This window comes from Theropithecus gelada, chromosome 10 (assembly GCF_003255815.1).
Source record: "Theropithecus gelada isolate Dixy chromosome 10, Tgel_1.0, whole genome shotgun sequence".
Classification (NCBI taxonomy): domain Eukaryota; kingdom Metazoa; phylum Chordata; class Mammalia; order Primates; family Cercopithecidae; genus Theropithecus; species Theropithecus gelada.
In genome coordinates, this window is record NC_037678.1 from 89,993,223 (window position 1) to 90,008,792 (window position 15,570).

The following is a 15,570-nucleotide window of genomic DNA, read 5'->3' on the forward strand; positions in this document are numbered from 1 at the left end:
ACACAGTCATGATGATGTAAATATTGTTCAAGTCCAAGCCAGGTAGGATGCCATTTTTCTCTAGGGTGCTAGTGTCCCAGTCAGTCCCTATGCCACTTGGAGGAAAACATTCCGAAGGACAGAATCAGAGTTACTTTCTTACATTCCATCGCGCCATATGTTGGCTTGCTCCCTATTTGGATTATGATTTCTTAGATTTGCTGTGGTTTTCCTCAGAATTTCTAAACTTTGTTTGCTTTTTGAGAGAAGAAATATTTTGTTCTCTATTTACTAAGAAACTCTAGCTTATTCTACTGAATGAAGTCCATTTTTTTCTTCTTTGGAGGCCACTGATGTCCCCTTTTAACGAGGGCCAATCACTTTGACCTGCTGCACAGCTGTCATCCAGGAATTTCTTCTGTTTGGAATCTTGGGTTAGTTCCACTCTTCCCTTTATTCCATAAGGCATTTTGCATTCTCAAATGACTTTTACTAAAGGGAGTACTTGGGGAGAATTCACTGGATCTCAGCATATCTGCAAATCTATTCTGTCTTCAATACTTTACAGCTTTGCTAGGTAATATGGTTTGGATATTTGTCCCCTCCAAGTCTGTCATTGAAATGTAATCCCCAGGATTGGAGGTGGGGCCTGGTGGGAGGAGTTTGGGTCATACCAGTGGATCCTTCATGAATGGCTTGGTGCCATCCTCACAGAAATGAGAGAGTTCTTGTCCTGAGTTCAAACGAGGTACGATTGTTTAAAAGTGTGTTGGCTGGGCATGGTGGCTCATGCCTGTAATCCTAGCACTTAGGGAGGCCAAGGTGGGCGGATTACCTGAGGTCGGGAGATCGAGACCAGCCTGGCCAACATGGTGAAACCCTGTCTCTACTAAAAATACAAAAATTAGCCGAGCGTGGTGGCGGGCGCCTATAATCCCAGCTATTCAGGAGGCCGACGCATGAGAATGACTTGAACCCAGGAGGCAGAGGTTGCAATGAGCCGAGATCATGCCACTGCACTCCCTGGGGGACAAAGACTTTCTCAAAAATTTAAAAAGTGTTACCTCCCCTACCTCTTCCTCTCGTTCTTGCCATGTGATACATCGGGCTACCTCTTCGCCTTTTGCCCTGATTGTAAGCTTCCTGAGGGCTTCAGAAGCAGATGCTGGCACCATGCTTCCTGTACAGCCTACAGAACCATGAGCCATAAACATAAACCATAAACCTCTTTTTAAAATAAATTACCCAGTCTCAGGTGTTCTGTTACAGAGAGGCAAAAACAGACTAACCCACTGGCTCTAAAAGTATAGGCCCAAGATAATCTCAGAACTTTGGAGCCATTCTTTCATTAATTCAACAAATAACTATCCAGTACTTGTCCATGGAGTAGTCTTCTAGGCATTGGGAATATTGCCAATAAAACAAAAATTCCTGTTTTCATAGAGCTTATGCATTAGTTAGGGAAGACCAACAGTAACAATGTGAGAAGTAAATGTTATGGCTGGGCGCGGCGGTGTGCAGACCAGCCTGGCCAACATGGCGAAACCCTTTATTAAAAATACAAAAATTAGCCAGGCATGGTGGCGCACACCTGTAATCCCAGCTACTTGGGAGGCTGAGGCAGGGACAGTTGTTTGAACCCAGGAGGCGGAGGTTGCAGTGAGATTGCGCCACTGCACTCCAGCCTGGGCAACAGAACGAGACTCCGTCTCTGTGGGGAAAGGAAAAGAAAGATCAGAGTGTTACTGTATCTATATAGAAAGTAGACAAGAGACTCCATTTTGTTCTGTATTTGAGATGCTGTTAATCTGTGACCCTACCCCCAACCTTGTCCTTGCAAGAGACGTGTGCTGTGGTGACTCAAGGTTTAACGGATTTTGGGCTGTGCAGGGTGTGCTTTGTTAAACAAGTGCCTGAAAGCAGCTTGCTGGTTAAAAGTCATCACCATTCTCTTAATCTCATGTACCCAGGGACACATACACTGCCAAAGGTCGCAGGGACTTCTGCCTAGGAAAGCTAGGTATTGTCCAAGGTTTCTCCCCATGTGATAGTCTGAAATATGGCGTCGTGGGAAGGGAAAGACCTGATCATCCCCCAGCCTGATACCCGTGAAGGGTCTGTGCTGAGGAGGACTAGTGTAAGAGGAAAGAAGGCCTCTTGGCAGTTGAGATAGAGAAAAGCATCTGTCTCCTGCCTGCCCCTGGGCAATGGAACATCTCGGTGTAAAATCCCATTGTGTGTTCTGTTTACAATTCTGCTCTTTATGCACTAAAAAGGTTTATGGAGATGTTTGCATATGCATATCAAGGCACAGCACTTTTCCTTAAACTTAGGTCACAGAGATCTTTATTCATATGTCTTACTGCTGACCTTCTCCCTATGATGATCCTATTATCCTGCCACTTCCGTTTTTCTAAGATGGTAAAGATAATGATCAATAAATACTGAGGGAACTCAGAGACCAGTGCTGGCCTGGGTCCTCCGTATGCTGAGTGCTGGTCCCCTGGGTCCACTTTTTCTTTCTCTATACTTTGTCTCTGTGTCTCATTTCTTTTCTCAAGTCTCTTGTTCCACCTAACGAGAAACGCCCACAGGTGTGGAGGGGCAGGCCACCCCTTCACGTCTCAAAAAAACCAAAACAAACAAACAAAAAAATGAAGTAAATGATACATTAGAAGGTAATGAGTGCTATGTAGAAAATGAAGCTGGAAGCTCCTATTAATTGGATGTTGGACCAGCTGGATTTATTCTGATATTCTATCTTTTGAATTTGTATTTGAATACAAGTTATTGTATTTCTTTTTGTCTCTGCGGTACATTCTAGCAGAATTCTAGCAGAGTTTCCTATCTTAAAATGTTGAACATTGGCCAGGCACGGTGGCTCATGCCTGTAATCCTAGCACTTTGGGAGGCCAAGGCGGGCGGATCACTTGAGGTCAGGAGTTCAAAACCAGCCTGGCCAACATGGTGAAACCCCGTCTCTACTGAAAATATAGAAAAATTAGCCATGAGTGGTGATGGGCACCTGTAATCCCAGCTACTTGGGAGGCTGAGGCAGGAGAATCGCTTGGACCTGGGAGGTGGAGGTTGCAGTGAGCACACCACTGTACTCCAGACTGGGCGACAGAGGGAGACTCCATTTCAAAAAAAAAAAAAAAGTTGAACATTTACATTTTAAATTCCAAGAGCTTTTATTTTCTGCGCTTTTTCCAAGAATATTTTTAGTTTTGGATGTAATTTTTAACACATCATATAGAAGAATACATAAAGCTGTCTGTACAGATTAAGGCCAAAACATCCTTCTTCAGCTTTTCTGTTTCAAATTAACAGAAAAAAGAGTGTATGATAGACCCAGCTAACTCTGGGGTGATCTCAAGTGTCAGTGAGTTAAGGAACTGAGGGAACAGCATGGTATGACATGGCCATGCAGGTCCCACCTTGGGGTACCAGTGACTTTTTCCACAGAATGTAGGGGGTGGTGGGGTGATAGTGCTGTGTGGAAAACACCCATCATGAGAAGGGGTCACTGAGCCCAGTATGCCCAGTGAGGACTCTGAACTCCATCTTTTTATTAATTGTTAATTTTTGTGGGTATTGAACTCCATCTTGAAGGTAAGGCAAGCCTCTGACTTATCTTAGGCAGAGGGTGAAATGATAATTTAAGGTTTGAAACACACTCCAGAGGGGGAAGGATGAGAGGAGACTAATCCAGGTGAGAAATGAGGCCTAAACAGAGACGGTATTTAGACAGAGGTGACAGATAGGATGTCAGGTGAGATGATTCCAAGTTTCTGGCTTGGGAAATTTCTCAATCACTCTCTGAATTAGGGAAGAGAAAGGGAAGGTTTGTTTCCTGTGGCAGTGGCACTGATAAATTCAATTCTGAACATTTTTTTTAGCTTCAGGAGCTTGTGGAATATGCAGCCGAGGATGCATAGCAGGTTGGCAGTAACATGAATTTGCTTTCAGAGAATCTGGAGTAGATTTGAGAGTTATTTATTTATTTATTTATTTTTTGGGACAGAGTCTCGCTCTGTCGCTCTGTTGCTCTGTCGTGCGGGCTGGAGTGCAGTGGCGCGATCTCGGCTCACTGCAAGCTCTGCCTCCCGGGTTTACACCAGTCTCCTGCCTCAGCCTCCCGAGTAGCTGGGACTACAGGCGCCCGCCACCTCGCCCGGCTAGTTTTTTTTTTTTTTTGTATATTTAGTAGAGACGGGGTTTCACCGTGTTAGCCAGGATGGTCTCGATCTCCTGACCTCGTGATCTGCCCGCCTCGGCCTCCCAAAGTGCTGGGATTACAGGCTTGAGCCACCGCGCCCGGCCGATTTGAGAGTTATTAACAAATAAAATAGGTATCATGAATAAGGCTGATGAGAAGGGTGAGAAGAGAGGCAAGCTTGAAACAATACCAATTTTTCTGTTTTGTCTACAATTATTGAGCTATAGTTCACATATAGTAAACTGCACCGATTTAAAGCATACAATTGGATAAATCTTGACAAACCACCAAACTAATCAACATAGAGAACATTGCCATCACCTCTCCAAGTCTCCTCAGACCCCTTTTAGTCCCTCTCTTTCTCCACACCCTTACTTCAGACAACTACTGATCAGCTTTCTCCCACTATAGTTTGCTCCTGAATAGCTGGGATTACTGGCGCCCGCCACCACGCCCGGCTAATTTTGGCATTTTTAGTGGAGACGAGGTTTCACCATGTTGGCTGGGTTGGTCTCGAACTCCTGACTTCAGGTGATCCACCCACCTCAGCCTCCCAAAGTGCTAGGATTACAGGCATGAGCCACTGCACCCAGCCTGTAGTTCCTTTTTATCGCCAAGTGGTATCCCACGTTTTGTTTAGCCATTAACTCGATGGATATTGGGGTGGTTTCCATTTTTTCCTATTAAGAATAAAACTATCAGGCCGGGCGCGGTAGCTCACGCCTGTAATCCCAGCACTTTGGGAGGCCAACGTGGGCGGATCACGAGGTCAGGAGATCGAGACCATCCTGGCTAACACGGTGAAACCCCGTCTCTACTAAAAATGCAAAAAATTAGCCGGTCGTGGTGGCAGGCGCCTGTAGTCCCAGTTACTTGGGAGGCTGAGGCAGGAGAATGGCGTGAAACCGGGAGGCGGAGCTTGCAGTGAGCCGAGATCGCGCCACTGCACTCCAGCCTGGGCAACAGAGCGAGAGTCCGTCTCAAAAAAAAAAAAAAAAAAAAGAATAAAACTATGAACATTCATGTACACGGCTGTGTGTAGACAAAGGTTTTCATTTCCTAGAAATGGAATGCCTCGGTTATATGGTAGGCATATGTTCAACTTTTTAAAAACTAAGTTTTGCAAAGAGATTGTAACATTTTATGTTCCCATCAATAAGAGTTCCAATTGTTCCAAATCCTTACAGCTCTTGGCATTCTCAGTTTGATTTTAGCCACTCTAGTAGGTGTGTAATAGTCTCTTATTGTACTGTTTTAATGTCCATTTCTCTGATGACTAATGATGCTCCTCTGCTTATTGGTCATTTGTATATCTTCTTTTGTTCTATTCAAATTTATTGCCTGATTTTTAGTTGGGTTGTATTTTTATAACTGAATTGTAAAGGGTCCTCATATATTCTGGATCCAAGTCCTTCGTTAGATGTATGTTATTGTGAATATTTTATTCTGTAGCTTGGCTTTTCATTTTCTCAACTGTGACCCTCAAAGAACAAAAATGTTATTTTTTTAAAAAGCCCTATTTATCCATTTTTGCTTTATGTATATATATATAAACTGAGATGGGGTCTCACTATGATGGCCTTGCTGGTCTGGAACTCCTGGGTTCAAGCAATCCTCCCTGCTCTACCTCCCAAAGTGCTGGGGTTACAGGCATGAGCCACCCGGCCTGGGATGCCTTTTTTATTCTAAGAAATCTGTGCTTATTCCAAGATGGCAAACATATTCTCCTTTTTTTTTTTTTCTAGGCTTATATTAAATAGTTTTAGCTTTTACATTTAAGTGAGTGATCCATTCAGAGTTAAGTTTTGTGGATATATATTACTGTAGGGCAGAACATCAGTTTTTAAAGGGTGGGCAAGGTGAAAAGAACCCTGAAGGATACCAGGGAAAAGGATGTTTTTGAAGCCATGAAAGGTGCAGGTGGGGTCAGTGGTGGCAAATGCTTCCGAAACCAAGTTTGAGTATGGCTGAAAAGTACTTAATGTCAATTTACCGATCCTGCCTTGTGCCAAGCACATCACACTTGCTCTTCAGTGTGTTAAGTTTTTCAGTCTATTGAGGGCATCTTGCCTTAAAAAAATGTATGAATAAGACAAAAGCTGGAGCTGGACGGAGTCGAAGGAGATTTTTTGTTTTTGAGACATGGGCACGTTTGCATGAATGATAAACGTCAGTAATGAAAATGGGGGAGGGCTTAGGGTGTCAATGAGGCGAAAGGCCCCTGAGGCAGGAAAAAAGACCCAGAGCCTAGCGGAGGGATTAGCTTTGGCTTGGAGGTATTTAAAGTTCACCCAGATTTCCGGAAAGCAAAATGGGGGAAAAGAAGAGTTGCGGGGAGAGACAAGCGGTATCCCTGCAAATCTGAAAACTGGAAGAGGAATTGGAAGTAACCTTTTCAGATACCGTCTGGAGCCCATGAAGGCATTACAATTTTGTAAGTGAGAAGCTTCTCCTCTAAGAAGTTGTCATTTAGTCCTCGTCACGTGGTAAGAAGTATCGCACGCCCACAGCTCTGCACCCGAAAGTCCGGACACCGGAACAACTTTCCGAACCACAGGCCCCAAGATGCATCGGGGCAGAGCCGGAAGCGGACGCGGAAAACTGGCGGCTCCCTGATGATTCCTGCGGCGGGGATGGCAGCGATTACCTCACCGGAAGTCGAGCCTCCGCCGTGGGCCTGCGAGATTCAAGGCACTCGTCGGCGTACCCATGTATAGAAGAGAGTTCACGGCCTGGTACCGGCGGATGTCGGTGGTCTACGGGATCGGCGCCTGGTCTGTGTTGGGCTCAGTGTTTTACTACAACTGGACAATGGCGAAGTCATCAGGTAGGGCTCTTCGGCGGGGCCGGCCCCGGGACACACGGCCTTCGGTGGAGAGTTCCCCGGGGGTCGTCGAAACAACCTCCCTGTTCTGTAAACCCCAGGTTTATTCTGCAAAACTAATTGAAACGGGTGCTAACAGCCGTTTGTTAAATGGAATCTGCAAAGAACTAGACGCCAGGAATTATTAATACCTTGTAAATATTGTTACCTAGATCTTAGTCATTTACTGCATAGGGCCGTCCCTATACTCGGAATTGGAAGAATCTGTGTAAAGTGCAAGGTGGATTTTCAGAGACTCTGTCCGGTGATTTTTAAAGAGTGATGCTTCAGTACTACTGTCCCTCATGATATATGGCGAGCAATTTCAGGACTTTTAGCAGTCAAGGCGTATTAAAATCTTCCAGTTACTAGGCGCAAAGGGAGGAAAGTTTCTCAGCTTTGAAAAATATGCTGGAAATGTATAGAGACATTAAGTTGATCAGTGTGGTTACTAGGGGCTGAAGGGTTGGGGAGATGGGGAATGACTGCCAAAGGTATGGATTCCTTTTGTGGATGATAATATTTTTAAATTGATTGTGGTGCTGGTTGCACAAATCTGAATGTACTAAAAAACATTAAATTGTATCTTTTAAGGGGGTTAATCGTATGATATGTTAATTATATATCAGTAAAGTTGTTGTGTAAAAACTATGCTGAAGATTACATTTGGTGATGAAGCTATCAATGGCCTGAAAGTACATGTGTCCAGCATTAGGCGTTTAAAAACATTTTGGCCGGGTGCAGTGGCTCTCGCCTGTAATTCCATAATTTTGGAAGGCCGAGGTGGCAGATTGCTTGAGCCCAGGGGTTGGGGACCAGTCTGGGCAACATAGGGAGACCACCATCTCTACCCCCCCAAAATTTTATATATATTTACTTTATATATAATATATGGTAAAATATTTTATATTTATATATATATAAAGTAAAAATATTTTAATGTCCATGTTTATGTTTTCTTTCGTTTTTTTTTGTTTTTTTTTTTGGTTTTTTTTGACAGGGTCTCACCCTGTCGCCCAGGCTGGAGTGCAGTGGCATGATCTCAGCTCACCACAACCTGCGTCTCCAGGCTCAAGCGATTCTCCTGCCTCATCCTCCCGAGTAGCTGGGGTTACAGGCACAGGCCACTACTGCCCGGCGAATTTTTTTTTTTTTTTTTTTTTTTTGAGATGGAGTCTAGCTCTGTTGCCCAGGCTAGAGTGCAGTGGTGCTATCTCGGCTCACTGCAACCTCCACCTCCCACCTCAAGCAGTCCTCCTGCCTCATCCTCCCCAGTAGCTGGGATTACAGGCGAATGCCACTACGCCTGGCTAATTTTCGTATTTTTAGTAGAGAAGGGGGTTTCACCAGCTTGGTGAGGCTGGTGTCAAACTCCTGACCTCAGGTGGTCCACCGCCTCCTTCCCTCCCCTCTTATCCCCTCCCCTCCTACCCCTCCCCTCCCCTGCCCTGCCCTTCCTTTCCCTCGCCCTTTCCCTTCTCTTCCCTTTCCTTTTTCCTTCCTTCCTTCCGTTCCTTCCTTCCTTCCTCCCTTCTTTCCTCCCTTCCCTTCCCTCCCTTCCCTCCCTTCCTTTCATTCCTTTCTTCCTTATTGGGGTTGGAGGGAGTGAACATAATTCTTATCTTAATTTCTGAGACTTTAGAGACTGCTTTCTAAGTTAATAATTCAGGTGTCCTTTTTTTTTCTCTCTCTTAATGGTGATAAAGTAGACCGAAAGGATGGCTTAACAACTGAAACACCCGGTGAAGTATCTGAACACCCAAAAGGATTTTATGTGGAAACAGTTATCATATATAAAGAAGATTTTGTTCCAATTACAGAAAAGATCCTCAACTATTGGAAATCGTGGACTGGTGGCCCTGGTGCAGAACCATGACTGGCTGCTGAATTCTGAAAACCAGGACTTGGTTCAACATTTAAATTTGATAGTTGCCTCGATTCCCATTTTGTGTTTGTGAAAGGTGTATGTATTTAAAATTGCTATAAAACATAATCACTAATAATCTGCAATAAATATTTTCTTGAAGGAATCTAGCTGCATTTTCTTTTTTTTTTTTTTGAGAGGGAGTCTCCTTTTTTTTTTTTTTTTGAGAGGGAGACTCCAGTCACCCAGGCTGAAGTGTAGTAGCGCAATCTCGGCTCACTGCAAGCTCTGCCTCCCGGGTTCATGCCATTCTTCTGCCCCAGGCTCCTGAGTAGCTGGGACTACAGGCGCCCACTACCACGCCCGGCTAATTTTTTGTATTTTTAGTAGAGACGGGGTTTCACCGTATTAGCCAGGATGGTCTCGATCTTACCTTGTGATCCGCCCATCTCGGCCTCCCAAAGTGCTGGGATTACAGGTGTGAGCCACCGCACCTGGCCTACTATCTGCATTTTCGAGAGGTGTTCCTCTGTATTTGCATGAGTGAAAGACTGATGTGAAATTTCACATAAAGCTTCCATAAGCTTGATTTCCTGAAACTAGTTAAGGAAGATTTGTATTTCTTTCATGTTGCTATTAGGCACAGCTTTACTGGCCACTTTAAGGTTAGTTTCGGCAAATCCCCACATTCAGTTTGGGATTCTACTGAATCTACAGTAGCCCTTTGGGTACTACTGCATACTGGGTAAGTATAATATAAATTAGATTGTAACTTCTGAATTAAATAGACTGGACCTATTCTTTAGGACTAGTGCACATACCCCTCATTCCTTCGGCAGGTGTGGATTACCCACCAGCTGTGGCCAGTGCTATTCTAATGCTGAGAATGCAGTCAGAACGACATGATTGATGCTGGACCAGTTTCCTCAGTGGTCTCTTGGTTGCAGGCAACAAACAAGTGAACTTAAATCAAAAGGGGGTGTTTATACAAAATGTATTGTCGCTCAGAATTAAAGCAGAGAGTATGGGCCAGGAGCGGTGGCTCACGCCTGTAATCCCCACACTTTGGGAGGCCGAGGTGGGTGGATCACGAGGTCAAGAGATTGAGACCATCTTGGCCAGCATGGTGAAACCCTGTCTCTGTTAAAAATACAAAAATTAGCTGGGCATGGCACCATGCGCCTATAGTCCTAGCTACTTGGGAGGCTGAGGCAGGACAATCGCTTGAACCTGGGAGGTGGAGGTTGCAGTGAGCTGAGATCGCACCACTGCACTCCAGCCTGGTGACAGTGAGAGTCCATCTTAAAAAAAAAAAATGCAGAGTATGTTGAGGTCTTCAGAAGACCTGACACTGGGACTGAAACGCAGGCAGCCACTTGATGAGCCTGCCTGGGCTCTCGGCCTTGCTTTTCTTATTGCACACAAGCTGCTTTTCCCACCTTTCTGGAGTAATACAAGTATCCCAAGAAGATACTACCTCCCATGTGCAGTGCCAAAGTCTGACCAGCCTCTCCTCAACCCAGTGTTTGGCTTCCACCCTTGCAAGAGACTCGGTTCAGTTTTTATCAGATCCCTGCCTATGGATTATAGAGACTGCCTCAGTTATGAATAATGTGGCATTTGTTTCTCATGTAGGTAGTGTTTTCCTGTTCATAGCTATCAGGACCCTGTGAGTAGAGATGTGTGGTGGGACAGGAATTAGACATTTCAGGGTTCCTCTATAGTGCTATGACCTTCAGATCCTCATCTTGATTTCTCACTGGTGTCAGTTCCACCATATGGGTGGCCTGAGGAGTGCTGTGGTGCAGTCAGCCTTAGTGACAAGGATTCCAAAATCACAACAGCTCCAGATGCTGGCAGCAGAGACTCAACTTCCCAAGGGATATCAGGTCAGGCATGGATTCGTGCCAGTTGGCTGTGTATTCCAGTGGACCATCTTGGTTGGCATCAAACTGATGAATGAGAAGCAGTGTGCGACAGTAGACGGGGAAGGTGAGAAGCAAGTGAATCAGAAGTATGGGAGAGATGGGAACAGTAGCATGAACCTTTTGGAAGACATTTCCTAACATGAGGGACTTCCAGAGAAACCAAGGGCAAGGGCTGAAGGGCTGTGGCACTTGGCAGGTGAGAGTTGTTAATGGAGCACACCTAGGATAAACAGCTGAACTTCTATTCTCACCTGGCAGTCTGTACCCAGGATCTGTACACTTGTGGGGCTTAAGGGGACATTTGGGCTAGCTTTCCTTGGGACCTGGCTGGGTTTCTCTGCTATATCTAATTTATTCTCTTATTTCAGCCCAGCATTCTGAACTCAAGATCTGTGTCCATCTAGCATTGCTACTTGGATGTCTAGCTGCCTCAGCTTCGTCCATAACTTAAATTGCGGCCATCACCCACAAGCCTGCTCTTCCTTCCGTTCTCTTTCTCAGAGAGTGCTCAGTTCCTCAAATTAGGAACCTATCATTCTATTTTTTTTTTTTTTTTTTTTGAGACGGAGTCTCGCGCTGTGTCACCCAGGCTGGAGTGCAGTGGCGCGATCTTGGCTCACTGCAAGCTCCGCCTCCCAGGTTCACGCCATTCTCCTGCCTCAGCCTCCGAGTAGCTGGGACTACAGGCGCCCGCCACCTCGCCCGGCTATTTTTTTGTATTTTTAGTAGAGACGGGGTTTCACCGTGTTAGCCAGGATGGTCTCGATCTCCTGACCTCGTGATCCACCCGCCTCGGCCTCCCAAAGTGCTGGGATTACAGGCTTGAGCCACCGCGCCCGGCCGGAACCTATCATTCTAGACTTCTCCCTCTTCTTGTTCCTTCTTCCTCCAGCCACCAGGTCCCATTATTTCTACTGCAGATATTCCACTCCATTCCCACCTCCCCGTTTCCTTTAACACTACCTTACCTAAATCCTCCATCCTCTTTGCTTATGTAGCCTCAACTTCCTGTCGTCTCTGTCTCTACTTGGAGTCCCCTCCAATTGGTTTCTATAGTATTAGCCAGCATGACTTTTTTGAAATTAATTTTTATATTTTTAACAAAGCAGCAAATGCATTAAAAAGTTAGTGATCAAAAGTTTGTAACCGAAAAAACAGTTCCTGCTTTATCCCTCCTCGCTTTTAACTATTAGGTTTTTTTTGTTTTTTTTTTTTTTTGGTATTTATGTCCACATTTCTAAATAATAAGCTTTTACTAATATCTTTAATTTATCAATCATATATGGGATTTATTAATCAGGATTTGATCCTTCTTTCCAACTGACTAACCAGTAAAACTATTGCATATTTTTGATGAATCAATAATTGATAGTTACCCTGTTTTAACTATGCAAACATAGTTTGTTGATAAGCCAAGTAAGTAAGCTATAATTGTTTCTCATATAACTTTTCTTTCTGGAGTTAACTGCATTCTTTTTTTCATTTGCTTTGTTTCTTTGATGTTTCTCTCTCATTCTTTCCACATCCTCTAACCTCACAATATAATTTTCCACACAAACCTTCCCAGTTTCTCTTTTCTCTTTTTAAATCTTGGAGCTCATTGTCTTCTTGCTACAATCTGGACTGATCACTCTAGTTCTGCTTCGCATACATTTTTCTTTGCTGTTTCCTTTGCCATCTTATAATGGATCTCTGTTTTCTTGATCTGTGTCCCCATAATTCTGAGAAAGGGTATATAATTTTTTGTCTCTTTTTCATGTGTGAACACATCTTTTTTTTGAGACAGAGTTTCGCTCTGTCACCGAGGCTGGAGTGCAGTGGTGCGATCTTGGCTCACTGCAACCTCCGCTTCCCAAGTTCAAGTGATTCTCATGCCTGAGCCTCCCGAGTAGCTGGGACTACAAGGCCTGCGCCATCACACCTAGCTAATTTTGCATTTTTAGTAGAGATGGGGTTTCACCATATTGGCCAGGCTGGTCTCAAACTCCTGGCCTCAAGTGATCTGCCTGCCTCTGCCTCCCAAAGTGCTGGGATTACAGGCATGAGCCACTGTGCCCGACCAGAACATGTCTTTATTGTATTCTCATATTCAATTACTAGTTGGCCTGGGTATAGAACCCCAGGTTTGATCATTACTCTCCCTCAGAATTTTGAAAGCGTCAGTCCCCTGTATTCTAGCAATTCCAATATTTCAGCTGAAAAGTCCTAATCTTTGATTATTACCTGTTTTCTTCTCTCCAGAAGGTCTTAGGACCTATCTCTAGTGTTCTGAAATTTTACAATGATGCACCTAGTGTGGCTTAAAAAAAAATTGATTAGGCTGATCACTCAGTAGGCTCTTAGTTTATGGAAACTCGTATTTGGTTCTGGGGCATTTTCTTTTTAGGAATTCCGTTTGCCTTTTAATTTTTTTTCTGTGTGTCTGGAATTCCTAATAGACATTCCAGACTACTTTTTATTATTTTATACTTTTTCTTAACTACTGTTGATCTCTTTATTTTCGACTTTTCAGGGAGAGGATCATTCATTTACTTATACAACTGTGGAGGAGGCAAAATTTTACCTATACTTTTTAGGGTTTGTGGCTGGGCCTCAGAATTAAATTGACATAAAACAGATTAGCCAAAGTAAAATGTACAGATTCTTACATGCACGTGGAAGCCCCCATAGAAAAATGGGGACCCAAAGTGGCAAAACCTAACTGGTTATATACTGAGTTGAACAAAAAGAGGCAACTATGGAAAAATAACTAAAATGTACAGGAAACCAGAGGAGGATAAGAGTTATTTAAACAAGGCCTGTTTGTATGGAATTATCTTGACCTTGACTCTCCATCTCTGGTGATAAGAATGGTTCTTTCCTCCTGCTATAGGGAGGGCATCTTCCACATGGCAGTTTTATCTCTTTCTTGCTTTCTTTTTCTTTTTTTTTGGAGACAGAGTCTTGCTCTGTCACACAAGCTAGAGTGCAGTGGCATGATCTTGGCTCACTCCTACCCCCGGCTCCTGAGTTTAAGCAATTCCCCTGTCTCAGCCTTCTGAGTAGCTGGGATTACAGGGGTGCACCACCATGCCCGGCTAATTTTTGTATTTTTAGTAGAGATGGGGTTTCACTATGTTGGCCACGCTGGTCTCGAACTCCTGACCTCAGGTGATCCGCCCACCTCTGCCTCCCAAAGTGCTGGGATTACAGGCGTGAGCCACCGTGCCCGGCCTATCTCTTTTTGTCAAAAAGAAAAGAGGAGGTCAGATCACCCTTCCTGCACCTGCAATTTTTCAAGTGTCTTTAGCTCAAAATAAATCTTATGCCAAAGTGGCATATTTTTTGGTGGTGTATTCCATTATCCTTCACATTCAACAGACACCTGCTGAGCCCCTACTTTGGTTGTGGAGGACAAAGCAAGTCCATCTTGGATGCTGATCTGCCATGTTGGATTCTGATTAACCCTTGGTCCATGAATACCTCTAAGATTTGTAGCTTATCTATTGTTCCTTGTGTAAGAGCTTGTCTTTACAGTCAATCCTGCCCTTAGATCCAACAACCTTGATGTTATTGTACTTCAGTTGTCCCACATATCCCTGCTAAAGCACCCCTTCCCTACGGTATAAAAGCCCTGGGTCTGAGGGGTGACTGCTCGGGGATCCACCATCTTGCCTGGCAGCCACCCAAGACACAGACATGGCTTCTGTTCTAAGTCCCTATTAAATGTTTCTTTCTAAGAAACCAGATTTGTCAGCCTCCTTTTTGGCCTCTGAGCTTCCTCAGACTTTGGGGCCAGTTTGTATAGCCCTGCCTGCCACGGGACGCTGAGCCAGCATTGCTCTGTGTGCTGAGTACTATATAAACAATGCCCTCAAGCAGTTCTAGCTTCCAGCAGAGAAACAGACAACAAAAACTAAGCAAATACATTATGTCTCCTATAATTTTTTTTTTTTTTTTTTTTTTTGTGATGGGGTTTTGCTATATTGCCAAAGCTGGTCTTGAACTTCTGGGCTCAAGTGAATCTCCCACCTCAGCCTCCTGAGTAGCTGGAGCTACTGGTGTGCACCACTGTGCCTGGCTGTAATCCAACTTTTTATTTTTTTTTTATTTTATTTTTTTTTTTTTTTGAGACGGAGTCTTGCTCTGTCACCCAGGCTGGAGTGCTGTGGCCGGGTCTCAGCTCACTGCAAGCTCCGCCTCCCGGGTTCCCGCCATTCTCCTGCCTCAGCCTCCCGAGTAGCTGGGACTACAGGCGCCCGCCACCTCGCCCGGCTAGTTTTTTGTATTTTTTAGTAGAGACAGGGTTTCACCGTGTTAGCCAGGATGGTCTCGATCTCCTGACCTCGTGATCCGCCCGTCTCGGCCTCCCAAAGTGCTGGGATTACAGGCTTGAGCCACCGCGCCCGGCCAATCCAACTTTTTAATTGCATTTTAATATTGGCTATTATAGAAAGCTCTTGTAAATTAGTTCCTTTTTATGGTATCGTATTCATTGATGAATACAATATTTTCTGATGGCTGAAGGTGTTCTAAGTTGTCTTACTCTTTCTTCTTGTACTGCTATAAGTTCCTTTGCGTGACTCATTTTTGTCTCTGTCTCAAGTTGGAGGCATTTGTCTAATGTCCCTTCTTATTGTACGGGCATCGATTTAAGAACCTTTCACGAACCTTCTGCAGCTTGAGGATAGGGGTAGGTGTTTGATAAGTTATGACTAGCTTTTTACTGGTGGTTGGT

At 44.4% G+C, this 15,570-nt stretch overlaps 1 protein-coding gene across 2 annotated transcripts; it reads left to right on the plus strand.

Annotated features, from left to right (window-relative positions):
* Window positions 1–6,830: 6,830 nt before the first annotated feature.
* Window positions 6,831–9,095, plus strand: SMIM26 (small integral membrane protein 26). 2 transcript variants are annotated; one of them, XM_025399378.1, is made up of 2 exons: window positions 6,831–7,025; window positions 8,768–9,095. In XM_025399378.1, the coding sequence occupies exons 1-2, from the start codon at window positions 6,908–6,910 to the stop codon at window positions 8,935–8,937; spliced, it is 288 nt and encodes a 95-aa protein (XP_025255163.1). In that variant the 5' UTR covers window positions 6,831–6,907; the 3' UTR covers window positions 8,938–9,095. The 2 variants fall into 2 exon arrangements, with proteins under 2 accessions (XP_025255163.1, XP_025255164.1); XM_025399379.1 differs by having other exon boundaries at window positions 8,771–9,091.
* The last annotated feature ends 6,475 nt before the right edge of the window (window positions 9,096–15,570 follow it).